The sequence below is a fragment of the Canis lupus genome, chromosome X (genome assembly GCF_048164855.1).
Source record: "Canis lupus baileyi chromosome X, mCanLup2.hap1, whole genome shotgun sequence".
Classification (NCBI taxonomy): Eukaryota; Metazoa; Chordata; class Mammalia; order Carnivora; family Canidae; genus Canis; species Canis lupus.
Genome location: NC_132876.1, coordinates 97,592,070 through 97,617,733, shown reverse-complemented (window position 1 = coordinate 97,617,733; position 25,664 = coordinate 97,592,070). Strand labels below are relative to the sequence as shown.

Genomic DNA, 25,664 nt, shown 5'->3' with positions numbered 1-25,664 from the left:
CTCTCTAATAAATGGTACTGGGAAAATTGGACAGCCACATGCAGATGAATGAAACTAGACCATTCTCTAACTCCATACACAAAGATAAACTCAAAATGGATGAAAGATCTAAATGTGAGACAAGAATCCATCAAAATCCTAGAGGAGAACACAGGCAACACCCTTTTTGAACTTGGCCACAGCAACTTCTTGCAAGATACATCTATGAAGGCAGGGGAAACAAAAGCAAAAATGAATCATTGGGATTTCATCAAGATAAAAAACTTCTGCCCAGCAAAAGAAGCCATTAAAAAAACTAAAAGACAACCTACAGAATGGGAGAAGATATTTGCAAATAACCTATCAGATAAAGGGCTAGTATCCAAGATCTATAAAGAACTTATTATACTCAACACCCAAGAAACAAACAATCCAATCATGAAATGGGCAAAAGACATGAACAGAAATCTCACAGAGGAAGACATACACATGGCCAACAAGCACATGAGAAAATGCTCCGCATCACTGGCCATCAGGGAAATACAAATCAAAACCACTATGAGATACCACCTCACGTCAGTGAGAATGGGGAAAATTAACAAGACAGGAAACAACAAATGTTGGAGAGGATGTAGAGAAAGGGGAACCCTCTTGCAGTCTTGGTGGGAATGCGAACTGATGCAGCCACTCTGGAAAACTGTGTGGAGGTTCCTCAAAGAGTTAAAAATAGACCTGACCTACAACCCAACAATTGCACTGCTGGGGATTTACCCCAAAGATACAGATGCAGTGAAAGACCAAGACACTTGTACCCCGATGTTTATAGCAGCAATGTCCATAATAGCCAAACTGTGGAAGAAGCCTCGGTGTCCATCGAAAGATGAATGGATAAAGAAGAAGATGTGGTCTATATATACAATGGAATATTACTCAACCATTAGAAACAACCAATCCCCACCATTTGCTTCAACGTGGATAGAATTGGAGGGTATTATGCTCAGTGAATTAAGTCAATCGAAGGAAAAACATTATATGGTTTTATTTACATGGGGAATATAAAAAAATAGTGAAAGGGAATAAAGGGGAAAGGAGGGAAAATGTGTGGGAAATATCAGAGAGGGAGACAGAACATGAGAGACTCCTAACTCTGGGAAACGAACAAGGGGTTAGTGGAAAGGGAGGTGGGCGGGGGGTTGGGGTGACTGGGTGATGGGTACTGAAGGGGACACCTGATGGGATGAGCACTGGGTGTTATACTATATGTTGGCAAATTGAACTCCAATAAAAATATACAAAAAAATAAAGTAATAACATTGATTGAAACTTTCAAAATTTAAATTCTTTCAAAACTATCGTACAATGTAGAATTTGTACAATTAATATTATAACTTTTTGCATATAAACAAACACAATCGATTGATTCACAACACTAATATTGACTATAATATAAGAATAAATACTACTTATGTGTATGTTCCTCATTCATTTCTAGTTTTCTTTAGCTAATGTATCAGCTATTAAATGCGGATTTCCATATGTAAATAGCTATTTTTCTGCTTCTTTCTTGTCAAAATGATTAGGTAGCTTTCCAATTCAATAAATCTATGGAAATTATGTGTGCTATATTAGTTATATTATGTTCAGAAAGTAATTATTTTAACTTATTACACATTACTTGTGTTGTATTATACTTTAAAGAAATATGTATGTTAAACCACAGCAATACCTACTATAGTTCTGTAATTTGATTCATGCAAATCTGTCAGGAATAAAATCAAACACAATTTAATTTCAAACCTTCCCAACCAGAAGCTGTACAATTTATGCACTACTTTTCTATTTTTACTACTGGATAATGACAATGATGAATGCCTTTAAGAGGAAATACATATTCATTGAAAAGACTGAGATCAAAACTATCCCCCTTCAAAGGCTCACAATGGTAGGAAGCCCGTTTGCCTACTGCCAGAGATTTATTGGTCATGAGCTGGAGTTATGCCCCAAACTGCGTCTAACAAGGATTCCATAATCCAGTTAAATTAAACCTGCAATAATACTTTTACAAACCACAGTAATCAATACAATCACAATTGGCATTAGCTATAATACTCTTAAACATATCTGGAAGAACAAATGACTAGCTGAATGTAGCCAGGGGCCCATTATTCTGAGTGTGCCAGGTTAAGAGGTATGAAGACAAAGATATTCAATTGGCAACTTAATAAGTTTAGGGTCACTGCTCTCCTGACCCATATGTCTGGGAACATGGAATGAAATGAATATTAGCTCATTAGCAGTGATTTACATGTTGAATGACAATGATGAACTTATAAACTGTGCTGTCATATGAAATTAGTTAATGTGAGTAACGACAAGAATGCTGGCATATCTCTTTTATCAATTGATTGGGTTTCTTTTCTTCACTGTATCCATTAGTGATCTGACTTTTATTTCAAAAAGAATAATAAAGAGCACCACACTGAAATGGATGGAGTAGTTTCAGAGATCCATGCCTTTCTTATTTTATTTTAGCATGTAATTTTATATCTTACTTTATATAATGTAAGACAGTAAATTCAAGTCACTCAAGATATTGTAGCTCTGATTTCCAAAACAAACAAACAGCTTTATCTTTCTGTATACTTATGCAGACAAACGTGTGATATGGAATGAGCTCCCAAGAAATCATTTAGAGTATAAAATACTTTGGCTAATAGGTGCTGCTGAGAGCAAACTTATCTTCTGCCTATAATCTTACACTATTTGCATTGAAAAATACTGAGCTCTGGCTATCCTATTTCATTTTGAGTGTAAAATGTATGATCACAAAAATTATTTTGAGGCACACATTATTATGTACATTTTCTTGGTGCTAAATTCATCTATCTTCAGACACTTCCCTCTACAATTCAAAGTCTATTTCCTCATCATGCTTTGTCTTCGTCTGGGATTCAGAAACATGCAGTTGGCGGTTTGAAAAGATACTAGATTTAGTTGGTAGCCTTTGCCTGGAAATTTTAAAGAAACACTTCATTGCTTTCTATTCAATTAGATTCCAGGTATCACAGTATTGATGCTGGCACTAATTTGAAGTTGAATATGCATATTTTAAGTAAAAAATATAAAGCTAAACCTATATGCAATAAATGCTATTTAAAATCTCATAAATTTCCTCTTTTATGGGAAAAGAAAGGAAAGGAATGTATTAGTTGTGAATATACCGTTACCTTATCAAAGCATGCTTTTGGGTAAGTCCTTTCTGCCCTGAATCTATGTGAAACTATTACTTCTGTGTTCCCTCCTTTTAGGAAGTCTCTCAACATTAAATATTATAAAATACCTCTTCTGGTTTATGTTTCTTTTTCTAACTCAGCTTTCTAGAACTAACTATCCTGTGAAGTGGTTTAGGAATTCCACATGTACGTTAAAATGCCTTGGTGTGTACCTCTAAGTCAATCGTTGTGGTACTGCGAATGATCAAGAAGAACAGCTTGTAAAAATCTCATAAAAATGCTTTGCTTTTACCTTCAAGGATTCCTCTTGTTTAAAGAGATCTTCAAAATCTTGAGCACAAAGGTCGGGAGCATTAAGAAGCTCTTCCACTTCTGATAGGGCTTGTGAGACATGAGTGATCTCAGTCAGGTAAGTAGAAGGCACATAAGAAATTTCCAAAGGCATGTCTTCAGTCATCGCCACCACTGACTCTTCATGGACAGTGTGCTGGTATAGACATACAAAAGAACAATTCTTTTAGCTTCCTAATAATGAAAAGATCTCTACTGAGTTTATATACATTCCAGTTTATAGCTGATAGAGGGCTGAAAGTGAATAAAAATGCATGATGATAAGTCTAGTAAAAAGGTTATTACTTAAACACCCTCTTCTTGCAAAAGGTGTTAGAAACATTTAAAAATAAGAGATATAGACACATCAGTACCATGAGTGTAAGAACGAAAGAGCAAGAGCCGTAGGTTATCAGATGGATAGTTTTACACTAAGAAAAGGATAATTTTTACAGCTGGTTTTTAAGATGTAATTCTAAGCTTCCTGGAAAATTAGGTATGGGGTAGGCGGGTGGGGTTGGGGGGGTCTACATCTGTGGTTTTCCTATCAAAGGAACCTCTCCTATGCTTTTCTTCCCAAATCCAGATTGAGGTACAAGAGGGACAAAGTGGTTTGGGCCAGTATATATCTTTACATTCAGCACCCTTACCCTCCCAATTCCAGACATCAGATCCCTTCTTTAATGCTAGTTTCCTGTTAAGTTAAGCTTCTAATTAAAGTACTAGATGAGAAAGACTGAGAGTGGAATTCACATTATAATAAGAACTCCAGAAAGCCCACGGGTCTAAGGAGGCACTAGCCTCCTACATCTGCACATTCCTACCTGCCATTCAAGTACTGCGATTGATAGGCATTTGTAGCTTATAGTCCTTCTGTATCTGGCCAATAGCACCTCTTTCCCTACTCCTTGTAAGAGCATGAAATAAATACTATTTGGCACGCAAATTCAAAAAGATAGATGACCTCTGCTCTCTTCTGTCTCTACTATAAGCAACAAAACTCTTGTAATTGAAATTAGTTTTCCAGTAACTTTGTTTTGAATTGATCAACTGCCATCTGCCTGTTGATGGGGTCAGCTGAGGGTTTCAGTGGCAGAGTCTCTAGAGGAACTCTGATGATAAGCATGCTAACACAATCATTTATTACTGCACAGGTTTTATGACAAGACCATCCTCATTTTTGCAGCAATAAAATTAAATGGAATTTAGGATCTCAGACTGAATCCATGTTAAGATGAGTAAAATTATAAGCTAGTCTACACACGCTTTCTTATTAATTTATCAAGTCCAGGATTCTTCTACTCATTTCTAACATAATATAAAAATAATTGCAATTTAGATGTCTCATTTACTTATGACACTGCAAATTCACAGAATTGCACAAATTAGCTTAAATGGAATAATTATAGTTTTTACAAAGTTTGATATTGTGTATATATCTTGACTAAATATATGATACACATTCCTTCATGATGAATAGGATGATACTCTATATGCACTTCTAATTTTACATTTAAGATAATATTAGGATTTTGAGCTAGAGTTTAAAGAGGACATATTTTTAATTCAAATTCTCAATATTTTCATTTCAAACCAACCTTTCCACTAAAAGAAAAATAAATCAGCAGGCATTTGAATATGCAATTTCCATTGACACATTAACTTAGTACTAACTAGTAGAGTTAACACAAGTCAAGCAAATTCACTGTGACTTCCATATATTCTATTAGATGGATGACTGTTCTTGAAATTTTCCATGTTAATAAGTGGTTTTTCTTATTTGCATCAGTTTCTTCACCTCCTGAGGGAAAGATTGTTTTATATTATCTAAAACAAGAATGGTCCTATACTATTTTTCTATAATGGAGCAATTTTACTTTTTATTAATATACATTTTATACCTGTAAATTTTTATAGAATAGTGGTTTTTGTTATTAGTGACAAAGTTGGGTAGAATAGTGGTTTTTGTTATTAGTGACAAAATTGAGTAGTGGTTTATCTCTGTCTTATATGTGTACATATACATGTATGTATGTGTATTTTTGTCTAACCAAGGGGATTATTTTAGAATGATACATACCTTCCAAATATTTTTAAAAATCTGAGTTTCATTTAAAAAATCAGTGTGAGTTCCAAAAGGTTTTAATGTCTGTCCTCATCATTTTCTCTTAAATACTGAGTTCTTTATATCCTCTTTCTGTTTCTTTTTTGACAGGTAGTTTCCCTGATCTTCATTATCTACACTTGAGATGCTCACAGCTATCTTAAATTCATACTGATGACTTCCAAATATAATAATTATGGATTATAGATAGTAAGGGACTTAAGAGTTAAATACAATAGAGGAATAAGACACTAAAAATAAACTCACATTTGACTACTGCCTTAGACTTAACTTCCTGAAACACAGTTTAAAACCCAAGTTTCTGATTCTTTGTGTTTGTGGCTAATTATATTTTGTTGTACATGCAGGGATATTCCATTAAAATTTATGCCTGACACTAATGTAACATTGTGTGTCAACTATACTCAAATAATTTTTTTAATTGAAATTTATTTAAATAACAATGCTAACCACACAGCTCTGAAGACTGGAGTTCTGTGTCTCAACAAATAAGATTTGCACAGCTATAGGGCGCCTGGGTGGCTTAGTTAAGCATCCAACTTTTGATTTCCACTCAGGTCATGATCTCATGTGTTATGGGACTGAGCCCCAATTTGGACTCTGCGTTCAGTATGGAGTCTGCTTGAAAGATTCTCTCCCTGTACCACTTCACTCACTCTTTCTCTCTCTGAAATAAATAAATAAATCTTAAAAAAAAAGATTTGCACTGGCTACAGTCCTCATCCAGGGCTCTAAGAAAGTAAGCAGCATACTAGCTTCTAATTTGTAAAGCTTTTCACTACTTGACTAAATGTCTGTCATAGATTATTTTATTAAATCTTGATCCATGTCTTCTTTCCCACATAATAAATATTCATCATCATATCAAGAGAAAACCCTTTTCACCCATATTTCAATGGAAATCTCTTTTAGGGGAATGTTAGGTGGCATCTATTTAAATTCAGAAATTTTCAAATAATTTTATTTTTGTATCTGGTTCTAGAAATGCTTTTTGCTTTTTTTTTCTTCAATGAGGAAGCCATCACTAACTGATTGTAATACCTTTCAAAGAAGCACTAGCCATTGTATTGCACATAGGTCAAGCACTAGTAATACGTATATTGAAATTATTTTCAAGATTATCATATACAAGCCTTAGAACAATTGGTATCAGTTTATGAAAATAAGTGGACTAACTATACCACAACCTATTCGCTCCATGCTCACACATAGTATAAAGACAATCTCCAGAATATTGAGAAATATTAAAACTATTATGGTCAATGAGAACAATAAAAAAATAGAAAGACATATTCTATCACCTAGAAAAGATCTGAGCGAGAAAAACATTGCAATCTTTGTATGCTAAACTACTGATAAACAAGCAATCTGCTTTCTCTTTTTCTCTTTTGTAAAAAATAAATAAATAAATTAGAATGCCTATAATTTCTAAAATGCCTTCCAGTTACAATTACTGTGAACATTGACTCAGTTGTATTTTGTATATTAAATTGAAAAAGGTTAGTAACCACACATTGGAAATATTTAATGATGATGGATATGTTGGAGGACTTAGTTCCTCCTATCATATCAATACATAGTATCCAGTCATCATAGATAAGAGAAGTTAAGTGGTGCATATCATCTGAATAGGGAAAGCTAAATGATGCTCCGGTGAACTTTTATGAGAAATACAAAAATTGCAGAATAATTCTTTGACACCATTGGGAAACAATCAACTCATTTATTAGAAAATTCAGTGTTACATATTTTGAATAAAGTTGTAGTTGATGCAATAAAATTTAATACAGAAAATGTATCATAAGTTTCATATACAAGAAACAACTAAAATTTAATCAACAGAGTCAGAAATTTGGAGATCTAGTTTACTATCTACTCCTGAAAATATATCATTCCTTTTGACAAAGTCATGCAGTTCTATAATAAACTATATCCAATGAATGACTTTCCATTTCATTTAATAAAAAATCCACAGTTATTAAAAAATCAATATAATTGGAAGTATCACGTTCATTTTTGCCTCTTAATGCATAATCCATGCACTCATATTCAGATTTTGCCTTTTCATCTGAATTTCATTAACTCTGTCTTGAATAATTATCTCCTTCTGAATTCTGTGTACAAATCCTGTCTAACCTTTTAAAAATCAACCTGTTTTGTTAATGTTCTTTACCACCTCATATCATTATAGAAATGCACGCATCATTAGCAAGGAAGTGCTGTAGCCATACTAATTCATTTTATTTCTCTCTGTTCATATTCACTTCTAACAATATATACCCAAAAGAATATACTATCCTCATTTTCTAGAAATGAAAATCAAGAGATGTGGAAGAAAGCCCCAAAGTACTTATTTTTATTAACAAATGGAAAGCTCAAATGATGCTTAAAAGGATTATGATAGGTTAAAACTATGATTTGTAGCACCTAAAGTTGAAGTGAAAATAGTTCTGAGATTTTGAACTATGTACATAGGCATAGAATTCATTCATAAAGTTTTTAATAAACTTTGGTTTCTCTCAAACTTTAGTTATCACATTATTTTTATTACTTAAAATTTGCCTCTTGAAGGGCCACATACTGCACAAGATAGAAGCAATCCTGTTTTGAAACCAATGGTCCATTATATCTAAGTTTTTAGAACAAAATATTTTCTTTCATGATTTAAAGTATTTCTCTCTCATCAATATATGTTTCAAATAGGTTGTGGTTACTGGTCCATTTATGAGTTATGATGTCAAAGAAACTCAAAAAGAAAAATGCACAAAATCCCATACTATGATACATTCCATAAAACATGTATATATTTAACATAAACATGGTATATAAAATATGTCAACATATTCAAAGCCTAACTAAAAAAACCTGACATCTGGACCAAAAAACCCCATAATACAATAATGTAGCCATTTTTTTAATGGAGTAACATTATAGTTAATAAAGACAAAGATGGGCTAAATCTTTAAAATAAAATAAGATTATTTATTAATGATTAAAGTGAACCATGATATGAAAATCTGTTAATGTATATCTGATTATCTTTCCTCAAAAGGGCATTCTTAAATAGTACAGATTATTTAAAATAATAACACAATAGCATGTAAATCCCAAATATGATCACAGGCCTTTTATGGGTTCTGATGGGTCATAAATGACAAGGAAATGTGTAAGAACTTAGGTAGCTGCCTTTCCTACTCTCAAAAGTATTTGGAAAAAGACAATTATGTTTCCTCCTAGGGGTCATTGAAGTAAGAAACACACCTGAGCTATTTTTATTTATTTCTCCTTGATCATTTATATAAATCACAGACCTAAAATGGGAAATCAAAAAATCTAATTTGGGGGGATCCCTGGGTGGCGCAGCGGTTTGGCGCCTGCCTTTGGCCCAGGGCGCGATCCTGGAGACCCGGGATCGAATCCCACGTCGGGCTCCCGGTGCATGGAGCCTGCTTCTCCCTCTGCCTGTGTCTCTGCCTCTCTCTCCCTGTGTGTGACTATCATAAATAAATTTAAAAAAAAATTAAAAAATCTAATTTGGTCAAAAAAATACTACATTAACCCACAGATTGAAAGGAAGTGAATGGGTGACGGGCACTGGGTGTTATTCTGTATGTTAGTAAATTGAACACCAATAAAAAATAAATTAAAAAAAATAATAAAAAATAAAAAAAAGAAAAAAAAAAAGAAAAAAAAAGAAAGGAAGAATCAAATAATAAGAGATACAAAAAACAAGAATACAACACAGATGAGATATTTATGGGTTTAGTCTTTCCTCTTTATAGTTTTGGATACCCATAAATGCCAAGACAATACTAGTATTCTGACAGTATTCAGCCTTCCATATGTTTACTTCTGTCACTGGGTAGAAAGATTTTAAATAATCAGCCAAATGAGTCCAAATGGATTGGTTATAGTATTACATAGAGGAAATAGCAATGACAGTTTGCTCTTAAGGTATTTCTACCTCCTTTATGCATCATCTAGAAAATTGTCAATGTGAAGCTGTGTAAGAAAAAAAGGAGAAATTCAATCCTCAAATGATCATTAAGTAATCAACAAACTGTATTAAGCTTATAACTTATCTCTCTTTTGTTCAAAAATAATAAGACCCAAAAAATAATAAAGTAATCAGTGTAAAATAGTGCAGAAAATCATCCTGTATAGCCATATTATTTACTTTCTGAAATAAAATTTTTGGTGCAGGGCAGGTTGTCAGTGAAGGAGGTACGCAGATGAAGCTCTATTTTCCAATCTCTAAGTACATCCTACTTCTAGAAGGCCAGGTATATGTAGTGTCCTGTATAATGGATCTGGCTGCTGGACTTGCTCATTCATCTGTATCATGGTGATTCTTCTCTTCCATACCATCAAATTTACCTAGCTCCTTGGGGCCAAGCTAAATTACCATCTAATTAAACTGATAAACTAAATCTTGATAATGTGTTAATGGCTTATAGTGGTTTAAAGTGTTATCCTCCACAGGATAACATTTGCATTTTAATAACGATTTTCAATAAATTAACATACATTAGTAACTTGGTAAAATTCTAGTCACTAAGTATGGCCTGTGAGAGAAGTGAAAGAAAAGGGCTTTGGTTTCCACTAAGGAAAGTACCAACATAGATGGCTGACCATTGTAAGAAATCACAAGAAAAGTAACATTTTAGTGTCATAGATAAAGTTATATATCCTAGGTGTCTTACAATGTAAAATAAACATACCAAAGACTCAAGCATAGTGCCTGGCATATAGAAGGTGATCATAAATATTTGCTGAATAAATGAATAAAGAAACTACCAACTCAAAAAGGTAATTTTTAAAACTAGATGTTTGACTAGAATTGCTGGGGTCTACAGTTCTTTTTTTTTTTTTTTGGGGGGGGGTCTACAGTTCTAATATAATTTCCTCTTTGGAATTCTCAGAATTCAAACAGGAATGTTCTCTTCATTTCATAATATAATCTTTATTGGTATAGATTTAAAAGTATTTCTGATTTAACCATGTCACATTTCTCCAATTCAGTGCACACTACCTCATGCTGTTGCACGTGCATGTCTTGGCTTCTCAGTTGTCTGTTATTAAAACTACTATATGTGAACAAAAAGAAGTCATTATTTGGGATACTGTTATACGATACTTTTAGGAGATGTTAATGTTAGCCCCTTCATGAAGCTCCACAATGTCTATTAGTAAATTGAAGTATCGAAAAGTCTTGACGTCAAGAAATCTTTTTAATCCTTGCTAACTTTTCCCAAACTTTATATGTAAAATTTTTAACTTCTCTAACTAGTATATATTTTCTGATAGGAAGCTATTCTGATATATCAGCTTGACAATACCTGGAACAGAAATTTTTCATATATTCACACGTGAAAATGAATACACACACACACACACACATTTAGTTTAAACCTAACTCTGGGAAACGAACAAGGTGTAGTGGAAGGGGAGGTGGGTGCAGGGTTGGGGTGACTGGGTGAGGGGCACTGAGGGGCGCACTTGACGGGATGAGCACTGGGTGTTATGCTATATGTTGGTAAATCGAACTCCAATAAAATATACAAAAGAAAAGAAAGAAAAGAAAGAAAAGAAAAAAAAGAAAAAAAAGAAAAGAAAAGAGAAGAAAAGAAAATAAAAGAAAATTGGGATGCCTGGGTGGCTCAGTGGTTGAGCATCTGCCTTTAGCTCAGGGTGTGATTCCAGGGTCCCGGGATCGAGTCCCCTATCAGGCTCCCCGCAGGGAGCCTGCTTCTCCCTCTGCCTATGTCTCTGCCTATCTGTGTCTCTCATGAATAAATAAATAAAATCTTTAAAAAAAGAAAATAAAATTAACACAAGAAAAATAGCTTTGGAATTACTTTAAATTCTGCAATTATATGTCATACTTCCATATTATTTTAACTGTGGATCTTCTAGTTTGAATAGATTTTGCAGAACAGACTCAGAATATTAATTTCTATATTACACTTCTCACACTTCAGAAAATATGGCTATTATTTACCTCCACATTATTTAATGTGATAATTACATAGATATTTTTGATTATGCCCGTGCCATAATTTTGTTTTTGAATGAATTTTTTTCTTTATTAAAAAATGTGATAGTGTTAAGTCGGTCAGAAAAAGACAAATACTGTATTATTTCACTTGTCAAATTTAAGAAACAAAACAATCAAGAAAAGGAAGAAAAAAGATAAATAGAGACAAACCAAGAAACAGACTCTTAACTACAGAGAACAAACTGATAGTTACCAGAGGGGAGGTAGATGGGGGGGATGGGGGAAAGTAGGGGATGGGGATTAAAGAGTACAGTTATGATGAAAAAAATAACATGGTAAGAAAAATAAAAATAAAAATGTGACAGTGAATATGCCTATAACTGCACTGTCCAATATGGTAATCCTTAGCTGCATGTTACTATTTAAATTCAAATATAAATTATTTAAAAAGGAAATACAATTAAGATTTTAGTTGCTAATGAGATTAAATTATAACATGTTGTTCAAGTTTTAATAATATAGAAAGTTCATAATGAAAAAGTAAGATCTTTGTAGGTGAAAAATTTTAACACTACCATCTATCAGAAAAAAATAGTATATTTAGACTGACAGCTTTCCTCACAAAGGAAATTTTGACTGGCTACTAAATCCAATTTGAAATGTCAAAAGCTTAAAATTCAATTAACTTGTTATATACATCTGATCGATTTTATTGAACCACTAACATATTTTGTTTTCATATATACAATACCTCAATCTCTAAGTAACCTCATCAACTCCAATGTGAAGTGTTTTAATAAAAACATCTTTGTGAAGTATATGTTATATATGCAGGATTCATCTGTTAAACGTTTATGAATTTATGCACACATATAGGTATATATGTGTGTACTTACAAACAAAATGCAAAAGTTGAAATGATGGGAATATTACCTCATGTACACATGTTTTCTGCCTTCCTCACAGGTGAGTAGACTAAACCTCCAAAATAATCATGACTAACTACTAGAATATAGAAGAATATATGCATCAGAGATTCAGATTATAGAAAAAGAGAGGAAGATGGGAGGCAAAGGTCAGAATTGGTCGTCTTTGAATCTCCAGCACAGTATGAGATGGAAACTATCAACCTGGTGATTTCCAGGTGTGTTTGTGGGGTGATTTGTGGGGGATAATTGATTTAAAAGATCTTTTGACCCAAAAAGGAATCAGTTCCTGCTGGTTTGCTTCATGTAGGAATTACCAGACTGTATGAAATACCCAAAGATAGCCTTAACCCCTACTTCCTATTCATCAGATCAAGATGCTTTCCAACACATACATTTTCTGGGAGTTTCTGGCTTGTTAAGCCTTTTTTCATCAGAAACAAATACGCCCATTTTTTTGTTGCTTCTCAATCAGCACTATATAATGTAATCCACAAACCTGCCCTACATTTATGATAAAAAAAGTCACATCCTTTAATTTAAACACAAAGGAAAGAACAGAGGCCATTTCAGTAGATACAAGGGATTGGAAAAGGGAAACAAATCTGAGTGTCTACACAAGTAATACACTAGAAGAGACAAGAGCTTTAATAAAAATGAAAGGAGAAACTTCAAAAAGATAACACTAGAGCTCAGAAAGTCTGATCCCTGGTTTTAAATAATTTAATAGATGTTTTGGAAAAGAGAATGGTCACTGCTAAAAATAAAATGTGGGCTCTTAATGATTAACCAGAGGAAGAACCCCCACAACATAAAGAAAGACAGAATGAAAAGGAAATCCTAAGGAAAAGTCAAGAGACTTGGACGATAGAATCAAGACATATAATATGTAAAGAAAACAAATATCAAAGGAGAAAAGAAAACAGATGAAACAGAATAAATTATTAAAATAACTAGCACAAAATTTTCCTGAGCTAAAAATTTACTGATTTGCTAAAGTTAAAAATGTTATCCAAGTATCAAAAAGGGTAAAGAATAATTAAAGAAACATATTTAGAAACATAGTAAATCATATCTTAGTGAAATCTTTGAACTCTGAAGGATGAGGAGGGAGCATCTTACAGAATTGGAGACAAAGAGAACAGATTACATACAAAAATAATGAAATTTGGACTATCATCAGACTTCATATTGGCCACAACAGAAACTAGGACATAGTGGAGGTTGAAGGCAATGAATACTAGACGATAGTGGTCCATAACCTACAGAGATTATTAAAAGAAGAAGAGAGATTCAATAACACTGTTATTATCCAAAGAATCTATCCTCACGTTTGCAAGAGAAAGAACATTTTCAAAATACAAGTATTAGGGGCCCCTGGGTGGCTCAGTTGATAAAGTGTCTGCCTTCAGCTCAGGTTATGATCCCAGGGTCTCGAGATTGAGTCCTGCATCCAGTTCCCTGCTCAGCAGGGTGTCTACTTCTCTCTCTCTCCCTCTCCCTGACACTCCCCATGCTTGTGCTCTTTCTTTCTCAAATAATAAAATCTTCTTAAAAAATAAAAAGTAAAATAAAATACAAATATTAAAAGGGTATACATCCTTATATACTTTTTAGAAGGAAATTTCTCGGGATCCCTGGGTGGCTCAGTGGGTTAGTGCCTGCCTTCCACCCAGGGCGTGGTCCTGGGGTCCCAGGATCGAGTCCCACATCAGGCTCCCTGCGTAGAGCCTGCTTCTCCCTCTGCCCGTCTCTCTGCCTCTCTCTCTCTGTGTCTCTCATGAATAAATAAAATCTTAAAAAAAGAAAAAGAAAATGAAAATTGGGACCCCTTTGGTGGAAGATAATATGTAGCCATATACCCAGGAGGTCTTAAAATTCTTTATTAAAAAAAAAAGAAGGAAATTTCTCAAACATTGCAACTAAATGAAAAATAAAGTATAATAAATATTGTTTTTCCCCCTATTCTTTTAGAAAGAGAGTGCACACACATGTGCACAAGGGTGGGGAGAGGGGCAGAGGGAGAGAGAGAGCAAGCTCCATGCCCAGCAAGGAGCCCAACTCAGGGCTCAATTTCATGACCCTGAGATCATGACATGAGCCGAAATAGTTGGGGACTTAACCAATTGAGCCACTCAAGCTCTTCTATAATAAAGATTTCTAAATGGGGGAATAAAGAGTACAAAGAAATGGTGATGACCAATAAACTCTGTGAGGGATTTTTCATTACATTTAATAGAACAGCAATACTTTAAGTATAATTTGGGTGATAACATGAGTTTGTGAACTAGGTAAGTTACCCTGTAATGGAAACAATAGTAGTTAGGGACTAAATTGAAAAATTATTGATTTTTAAAGGATTTTATCTTGGCTTGAAAAGGATGTGGTATTGCTGAGGAAATCATACTGGTGGGGAGACTAATGTTCTTACTTTATTTTGGTATAAAAGTACAAAAATAGTAGGGCTAAAGATTGTTAAAAATAAGAATATAAGCACTAGTAAAATGGAAATGCAGAGTGTAACTTCAAAATTACCTGCAGTAAGTGGAGTAGAGTGCAATAAAAATAATGAATTACAGAATTATAGACACGGGAGAGGAGGAAATTAAATTATAGCATAACATATGATAGGAAAAATTTAAACAATTATAGTTGTAAGAATTATTTTAATAATAATGAAGTTAAATTTCCTTATTCAAAAATTAGTGTCAGACTGGATTACAGTACACAACCTATATACAATGTATATACATCTTTATCTGTCTACAAGGAACACATGGGGGATAAAAGGTCACAATGGCATACAATGTAATAATAGGTTATGTGACATCAGGAAAGTAATTTGTAAGAAGTTGGAATCAAATGAAATATAATTCCAGGACAAATGGGTTCAAGAGAACTAGTGATAGCAGTGATAAAAGTCAAAAATTTTACAAAAAAAAATTAACAGTCCTTGTTATGCCTCAACATTTGGCTGCATCCTACATATGTTAAAAATTACTAGAGATAAAAAGAGAATGTAATAAAATACCAGCTATAGTTGGTGGCTCCCATACACCTCTTCCAGAATTGGGTGAATCAAGTAGACCAAACCAAACAAAAAACAAAACTAAGAATAGAGATCCTTCCTTTTAACCATCAAGCTAACTTTAATCCATTTTGTACACAGTGAAAATGCACATTCTTCTTTCATATTACAAGGACACTAAAAAGGTCATATATCCACAAAAAAATTCAAAAAAGGATAAAAAAGCGATTTCAAGTCATCTTTTCTTATCATAAGCTAATAATCTAGAAATGTAGAAAAATAACGGAATAAACTTTGATTCTTCTAAGGCTGCTAAAAAGGATGCCTCAGATCTATACTCCTTGCCTGGAAAAATGTCCTTATGGACTGTTCTACTTAAAAATCATACATAGAATGAGGCAATATTTTTAAACACAGGAAAGCATATTCATATATAGAATCTTTATGGGTAAGAAGCATAGAATATTGTATGAAAAGATAATACAAAACTGTAAACATTTATTTCAGAAGGAGTAGAACTGGCAGAAGGAAGAAATGGAGAGTACTAATGTTTTCTTACTATACATAATATTCATTGAACTGTTGTACTATTATTGTATTATATTTAAAATAACCATAGAAGCAAAAAGACTGAGTTTGCAATGGTAAATAAAGTCTGTATATAACCTGATTATAAGTAGTCATGGCTCCCTCCATTTGGCCTTACCCAAACCAGCTGTTTTTACTTCAACCAAAGCTGTTGGAAAGCAGCAGTAGATGTTGGAAAGCATCTACTTTTTTTTTTTTTAGTCTTAATTTCAGTAGAAAAGCACATAGAATTACATGACTCTGCACCTTATGGAAACATAAACTAAGACAAATGCTTAAGAAAGCAGGAGAATGTATTTTGAAAGAATAGTCACGTTATCACTGAAGACAACCCTGATGGCCTTCACAGTGCACCCACTCGACTGAAGAGTCCTGGCAGGGGATGGGCTGATTTTGCCCATGAATAAAAGAGATTAGTTTCAGGTATTTGAGGTTCATGAAGATGAGTAAGTAACCTTAAGAGCAAACAGAAAATTGTGCTGTTATTTAAGGGCACCCGTTGTTAGATTTTGACTCATCTTAAGAGTTCAATGTTATGTATTTATTCATGAATGCATTTATTTATTTAGAGATTTAAGAGAGAGGGTGCGTGGGGGAGAGGAGAGAGGCAGAGGAGAAAGGTGAGAGAGAGAATACCAAGCAGGTTCCACACTCAGCATTGAGCCCCAAGAGGGGCCTGATCAAGACCCCAGCTGAGTCAGAGGCCAAACAGAGTGAGCCCCCTGGGGGCCCCTGAGAGTTTCATTTTAAACAAAAAATTAAATCTAACTATGAGAAAAATACCCCAGCCAAAGCAGTTCTTTGGCTAAGTTTAAAACAATGAATAGGGCAGCCTGGGTGGCTCAGCGGTTTAGCGCCACCTTTAGCCCAGGGCATGATCCTGGAGACCCGGGATGGAGTCCCACGTCAGGCTCCCTGCATGGAGCCTGCTTCTCCCTCTGTCTGTGTCTCTGCCTCTCTCTCTGTCTCTCATGAATGAAAAAAAAAAAAAAAACAGTGAATAAAATGGCAGATTTTTGTTTTGCAGTTTTGAAATGACTTTTTACAAGGCTTCTCCTGTATTCTAAATTGCTTTTGTTAAGCTCAAGAGTTTTCCTATTTCATTGGCCCGACAGATGAAGCTATCTTTATCTAAATACCTTTAATTTGAAGAGGTACTAATAACCTTGAGATAGAATAATGATATTTAAAACATTATATGACCTAATGACCATGAGTTTTAATAACTACCCCCACATTCTATTCTCCCTTAAATATTCACAATTATTTTATATATTTGTAATAAAAAGTATGGAGTTACAAAACAGGACTTTTGGTGGAGAGTAAAGTATAAAAATGAACTGTAAAAAAAGATTTTATTTATATATCTGAGAGACAGAGCACGCGAGAAAGCATGAACAGTGGGGGAGGGGCATAGACAGAGGGAGAAGGAAGCCCAGTGTGGGACTCCACAAGACCCCAGGATCGGTACCTGAGTTAAAGGCAGATGCTTGATCCACTGAGCCACCCAGGCACCCTAAAAATGACCATCTTGAGAGTTTAGCAGGCCTTTTATCAAAGGCAAAGTTTATATTTTACAAAGTAAACTTTTGTTTGCAAATAAAAGTTATAAGTATAGACACAGACATACACATGGCATAGATAGATGACAGATATTCAGGTAGTTAGATATTGTGATAGATCAATCAGCTAGCAGCAGTGTTTTGTGATTCAGGAAGCTAATATGCCATATGCCACTATGTGCTACACACTTTTACATTGAGCAGATGAAAGATAAATGCTTTTTTAACCTAATTTTATTGGGGGAATAAACTATTAAAATAATTAAATTATCCATGCTAATTATAAGCCAAATCAAATAAATGATAATAACACACACAATCTCTTCCTCTCCCTCTTTATGTCATGCTGCGCTAAAGAGTTTCTTGAGGCCATGCATCCATATATCCTTATATGAAGCCCTTCTTTTGCTTCATTTCCAGACTGCAGCTATTACTTCATGTTTCTGTCATTTATTCTTTTTCCTTTGCCTTTTGGCCTCTACTGGGAGCAGAACAATAAGATAAATACATTTATTAGCATTATCTCTGTAATCAGAGTGAAATAAAAAAAATCTTCAAAAAAGGACCTGAATAGTGCTCTCATAAAGAAATTTAAGTAAGCTTTGGATTTCATGAACTTCACCAAATTAATTTAGAGAATCCATAGGCCTTTTGTTCTATTCCTTTACTGATTCTTGGCTGTGTCCCAGGTAGTTCATAATGATGTCCATCTGACCTGGGAATGAATGAGGTGCTGTGTGTGTATAGAAACCATTATGTTTAATGTTATTTTTCTAAAATAATATACTTTGCCAAGTTATAAATAACTGTGTAAAATATGATAGACACTGAACTAAACCATTTTCTTCTACCAAAGATTATGCTCAATTCTTTCATAGGGTTTTGTAAGTTTAATGACACCTTGGGCTTAATGTGCTCCACTTTACAATCAAGGTAGTTTCTCCTGAAATAGCTTGTTCTCTGTCAATGTTCCAGAAAATAATTATCACTGTATTTTCCCAAGGCAAGAATTCCAATATAAAATGGAACTGTTGTGCCTAGCACATTTTCAAATTTTAACTCTAAGAAACCATACCATAGTCACATGATCACCTTTAAATTCGTCTTAGATCATATAATATTAAAAGATAATTAACTGAGGCCTTAACATAACTTCCATTTCTTAAAACTTTTCATAAAAGCAGCTACAAAATAGTGTTTTGTCAAATTAAAAATACTATGTTAATTTTTCACTCCTCAAAACTTTTGAGAATGCCGATTTAATCTACTTACTCTTTGTATCCAAATTGTTCAGAATATAAAAGTTAACTAAACTGGTAAATGTAAAGGCAATGTGTAAATCAGAAAGTATTTGTTATGGCAATTTGTTTGAAAATTAAGGCTATAAGAAAACATATATTCTGCATTTTAATGTAAATGCAGTACATTTTTCCAGTTTTTCCATTTTTCCACTTCATGTTCACAGTTGTCAATATTTATGATAAAGCACAGGAAAGGTAACAATTTTAGTTAAAGCAAGTAATTTATTTCATTTTTTGGATTCCAACTAGCACTGCTAAATGATGCTATTATGGAGTCCATATCTGAAATGAACAAAAAAGGGGTTTAAATCGTGAGGATAAAAATATTTACAAATGAACAAATGCTGTCCTAGCACTTTTATGTAAGTGTACATATTGATAATATATCTGGCAGGTGTTATAATACCCTAATTCCATCCCTTTTACGTATTTGTTCTTGTGTGTGCTTCTCAGGTGACAAAAGAAATTTAGGAAACTTATGCAAGGGATGACACCTGTTGAGCCAGTATTTATTGCCTGGAAGGCCACAAAAAATGAAAGGTAATCATGAGTTTTCGAGCCTTCCTTTCTTCATTCTCAAAATCCCAAGCAACCAACACAGGCCTTTGGCAGGGATGCTGCCTCTTCCTGTGAGTAAGTTTCTCCAAATGGATGGTTCCTAAACTTTGCTTTCATGAGTCAATAAAATACTACCCCAAATGTCAGGGGACCTCACAAAGTTCTCGTCTTTACTTTTTCTAGTAAAGGACACTGTAATGAGGTAATGATAAAAAAGGGACAAATGTAAAGATAGAAGAAAGACTATTTTAATGCTCCCTCCTACCCACTACCAACTGCAGAAAGCCATACTTTTTGAAGAAAGGACAATTCTTGTGTAAATTAGGCTCTACGAAAAGCTCAACACATTTGCTCTTATTTTTTTCCCTTTCCTAAGGACCAGTGAAAGCTTTCAGATGCTGGTACATTGGCACTGGGGCACCAATGTTGTAAGAATACAGAACAAATAACTGAACTGTAGGGAATTCCACAAGAAGATCCATTCTTTCATTTCATCAACACATTTTTACTGAACATCTAGGCAGTGATAGAATATATATATAGAAAAATACTAGTTAACAAGATAAACAAGGCCTCTGACCTTGTAGACCCCGGAGTTCCAATGGTAGAAGACCAATTATAAACAAGTACACAGAGAAACATAATGTTTTCAGATCATGGTAAGAGGTATAAGGAAAATTATCTGGCCAATATTATAGAGCATGATGAAGGAGGTGAAGGGAATGTTGTGAACTAGATGAGACAGGATGTTGAAAGATACATTTGCTCTACATCCTTGCAAGATGAGTGGACACTAGCAGGCAAAGATCCAGAACGTACCAAGAAAAGGAGACAACTGCAAAGACGATGAAGTGGAAGACATTTTTGCAAGTCTGAAGAAGAGGAAGCCATTGTGGCAATACATTAAAGAGGCTGTTTGTCACTAAGGAAGCTAATATATGAAAGAGTCTAGTTCTCTCAAAATGATTTTCCATGTAGGAAGCAGTCAAGTGTATCTATCTGTGAGGTAAGAAACTAATGTTCACAATATTATTCTATTGTTTCACATATACATATCTGTGGATCAGCTAAGTACCAATCACAGTACAGAATCTGAACTCTGTAGAGATCACAAAAGTAGTTATAAACATTATAGATTACTGTATTTGTTAAACAATCCACTTATTTATATACTGCCACTCAAACATTCATTAGCGATGATGGAAAACTATTTGCATAGATCTCTCGGACATCCCCTCCAGTTGATTTATCTTGGAAATAAATACTTACACATTGCTATTTCATTAAACAGCTGAGACTGCATCTAAGTTATGAATTGATCTAGACATGTTACATCTGTACATATATGGACTCTTGGTTTTCATTTTATCCATATAACTTTTATCCATGGACTACTCAGCACTAAATGTATATTTCCTATGCTTTAAATGTACTAAAATAGCCTTTTAAATCTTTAAGAATCACTCATGATTATAGTATATGGTATTAAATCTGAGGATGCAATCCCCTTGGATTTTCAATCAGTTTTTTAGTAGATAGCTATTACTTATTGAGTACTACACTCATAAGATTAAATAAATAAAAGGGTAAAATTATGGAATTCTTTAAAGAAAACTATGTTGCATAATGAAGTTTCTGTGAATAAATCCATTTGTATTATTTAAAATAAAACTACATTCCAAATACATTTTAAGATTTCAAAAGTCATTCACTCATGAAAGAGAGCAGAAGAAATACCAGATAACTTAGCAAACTTGAAGACACTGTAACTGTTTATTTCATGAAAATCAAACGTAGGAAAGCTATACACTTGAATTAATTTTATTCATCTGTTCTAAGAATATGTTGCATACAATGAGAGTCTTAAGTAATCAGTGAAGAATCAGAATGATTCACAGATGGTGTAAGTGATTTAATTATTTTTAACCAGTTGTTTCAGGCATGCTCAGAAGGATATTGCCAACCCCACTGCAGAAGCCATCTGAGCTCCCTTCCAGCTGGTGTTCCATATTTTGAAAGCAAATTTAGATTGCAGAAAATTACACTTTTTATTGTTATGTTGCAAACGGAGGTCAAATTGCTGTGTATAAATTCTCGTACTTTTTCCCCCCTTCATTGTATGAGTTATATTTATCAAATATCACGTCTTTTGTATGATTGCCATGGAATCGCCAATGTTATTTTATGTTTTGTGTTGTCTGGCACATAGGAGGCACTAGATAAATGTTTATTAAATGAAAGAAATGCCAATTCAATGTATCCAAAATAAAACTTGGGTTTCTTTACAGACTCCCAGTAAGTGTATGGAATTCTGATTTCTCTGCATCTTTATAATTATTAGAAGGTTCTCATTAAAAGCAAATAAAAAAGAAAAGAAACCAATGTAACAAAACAATGCCCTTCCGCCAAAGAGACAGTATCAACAAATTTTTTTGTTAGTTTAATAAGCAAAACTATACCCTGATGTTGGAACTCCTTGCCCTTAATTTTATGGGAGCTCAGGCAAGTTGCTTGACAAATTTTCATTTGTTGAGGTTGTTTTTAAGGATTAGAGATACTCTTTGTAAAACTTCAGTGCTGCATACCTCTAGTATGTAAGATACCTGTGTTATGTCTCAACAAAAGAACTGATATTCAAAATTATTTTCTATTAGACCCAGAAAAGATAAATTTTGCTTAATGTTCTTATTCACAATGAGAAGTGGAAAACTGTTACAAAATAGTTCTACCAAAAGTAATCATTTTTCAAGTATTGTCAATCGAAGGAAGACAGTATTTATTTTAGTGAAAGAAGTTACTCTGAATCCAAAAATGAGTTATATTTATTCTAAATTTACTGACAAAATTACATAATAAAACTATACACATCAATAATGCATCAGATTCAATATTGTGTTTATACCTAATATTTATGAAAAATATATTAATATGCTAACCATCAATATTTCCTGAAGATTGTGTTACATTTACTTTTGATAGAAAAATTTGATACAGTACATTACTATAAGAAAGGCAACTTTATTTATATATTTGACATGAGAATGACTGTAGTCATTCATTACAGCTTTAAATCAAAAGATGAACCTACCTACAAAATTATGTAATATCACCATAATCTAACTATACAATAACTGTGTATTAATATAAGCAGGGAATCTTGCTTAACACATTTATATTAGTATTTTTAATTTATTGTACTATTTACATCCATTCAATTGAGGTAATATTTCTGAGTTACTATATTGTATGAAATTCATTTATCAAGTGGTGAATTAATTTAAACTTATAAGAATATTAAATTGCAATTGACATCTTATATAGAGTAAGGGCTTTGGACTAGAAAGATTCAGAAAAACCAAGGTCCTGTGTTAATATATTTGCTTATTTTCTTTAGCCAATTCAAGTAACGTTCATAAACCCCAGTATCCAATTCGGATTATTTATTTTATTTCAATAGTTTATTTATTTATTTTTTCTCTCTGGACTTCAGAAATTTTATACTCTTTTTTATTGGCTTAATGGTTACTCTAAAACTATTAACATGCACAAAAAATTTGGTCTCTTTCTGAGCAGAGTAATTTTATTCATCATTAATTCAACAAATGTATATTTTTTTAAAGATTTTTTATTTATTTGTGAGAGACACAGAGAGAGAGAGAGAGGCAGAGACACAGGCAGAGGGAGAAGCAGACCTCCTGCAGGAAGCCCGATATGGGACTCTATCCCAGGTCTCCAGGATCACGCCCTGGGCTGAAGGCGGCGCTAAATTGCTGAGCCACCCTGGTTGCCCAACAAATGTATATCGTGTACCTATTACTTGCTAATCATTGTTTCTGGTTCTGAGGACACAGCAGTGGGGGGGAAAAAAAGAGAAAATTCATGCATTTTTGGAGCTTTCACTCTCCAGAGAGAGATAGATAATAAGATGAAGAACGGAAACATTTTTAACTTTCCTGGTGGTGCATTTTGTATAGAAAATGAAGTGGGGAAGTGGTCGAGCAAGTGTGTGTGTTTCACTCAGAACACTTTCAAATCAAGACTTGAAGGCAGATACGGAGGGGCCTGTGCAGATGTCTGGGGGAAGAGTGTTCTATGTGTAAGGAACACAATGTTGAGGGAGCATGCCAGACATGTTCCCGGAAGAGTGAAAAGGCCAATGTTGGTGGAGTACAGTGAACAAGACATAAAGTATTAAGAAATAAGGCCTGAGAGGGAATAAGGAGTCAGGCCATATATCCCTTGAAATTAATATACGGATTGTCGATTTCATTTGAAAATAGATGGGACTCCACTGGAGCATTCCGAGTAGATAAATACAACCCTGATTTATATTTTCAAGTGATGTGTCCGTTCACTGTGTTGAGAATGAGTAAAGGAAAACAAAGGTAGATTTTGACCTGAAACTGAAATGGCAGTGTTGTCACTATGACAACACTATAGTTCAGGGGAGAAGAACAGTCTGGTTTATAAAAATGTAGAAGTCATGTAGTTGTATCTGACATTAAAATTACAAGACAAGATGAAAAGAACAAAGCAGGGAGTATAAATAGAAAAGGGAAAATGAGGGGCACCTGGGTGGCTCAGTCACTTGAGCGTCTGCCTTCAGTTGAGCGTCTGCCTTCAGCTTAGGTCATGATCTCAGGATCATGGGATCCAGTCCCACATCTGGCTCCCAGTGTGAAGGGGAGCCTGCTTCTCAACCTCTATTCCTCCTCTGTCCCTCCACCCTGCTCATGCTCAGTCTCTCCCTCAAATAAATAAAGCCTTAAATAAAAATAAAAAGTCCAAGGACTGAGAACCTAGACATTATTTCAACTGTAGAGGAGGAGGGAGCATCAACAGAGGCTGTCAAAGAGCATCCAGAGAAGCAGGTAGTAAACAAGGTGAAGAACTCCAAGCACTCTCCCTCTCTATTCTAACATCACTGACATCTAGGTGTTGCCATTCTGTTTCTTTTTTAATAAATAAATTGGATACTTTTACATTTAGTAAATGTTTGTTTAGGTTTCTCCATTTGTTTAATATTTGCTCATCATTCTTCTTTGCATCTCAAATCTTTAATCTCGGGTCATTTGCATTCTGGTTAGAAACCCACCATGAGAAACAAATATGCCATGGAATATTATGTAGGCTTTAAAAATGTTTACAGAACTTATCTTTACTAACAGAGATGACACAATGTTGAGTAAAAGTTCAGGATATAAAATTATTTTAATACAACATGAAGATGTATGGAAGGATAACTGAATAACTTTAACCATGGCCAATTCTAAAAAACAAAACAAAAACCCCAACAACCCTGAGGACTGTGCAGTGAGGATCTCCTACTAGGAAACTCAATTTTTGTCTGGTAAGATTTTTATTTCAGTGTTATTTTTATTTTGTATTTAATTTTTATTTATTCATGAGAGGCACAGAAAGAGAGGCAGAGACACAGGCAGAGGGAGAAGCAGGCTCCCTGCAGAGAGCTGGATGCAGGACTCGATCCCAGGACCCTGGGATCATGCCCTGAGCCAAAGACAGACAGACGCTCAACCACTGAGCCACCCAGGCGTCCCTCAGTGTTATTTTTTTTAAGTTTCTATAAATATGCAATTCTAGGTCTCATTATTTTTGAAGACATTATCTTACCACCTTTTGGCTTTTATTGTTGCTTGAAAATTTGCTGTCATTTATTTATACATGTTAGTACATTTTAGGTAATCTGTTTCTAAAGTTGTACTGAAAATTCTCTTTATTTTGGAATTTTTCATATTCATTATGAAGATATATGGGTGCATTTGTTTTTTATTTTTTCCTGCCTGAGATTTGCTTGATTTCCAGTGTGATTATTGAGACTTTCATTAATTTTGGATATTTCTAAGCAATTGTCACTTCAAGTATTGACTATCCATTCTCTCCTTGTATATTTGACCTTCTCATTCCCTTTTTTATCCTTTTATTTTTCACGTTTCTATGTTTTGACTTCATGCATTTTAAGTAATTTATTTTATCTATCTTCCATTTTTTTCTAATTCCTCATATCTGTTCTATCTG

General features: G+C 33.9%; 1 protein-coding gene across 14 annotated transcripts in view; it reads right to left on the bottom strand.

The window, feature by feature from the left end:
• The window catches only part of DMD (dystrophin), a 2,167,959-nt gene that overhangs the window by 1,156,941 nt on the left and 985,354 nt on the right, over positions 1-25,664 (bottom strand). For all 14 annotated transcript variants that reach the window (XM_072818058.1, XM_072818060.1, XM_072818056.1 and 11 more), the window contains one exon: positions 3,505-3,699. In XM_072818058.1, coding sequence (XP_072674159.1) covers positions 3,505-3,699 — 195 coding nt within the window. The remainder of the gene's footprint in view (positions 1-3,504; positions 3,700-25,664) is intronic.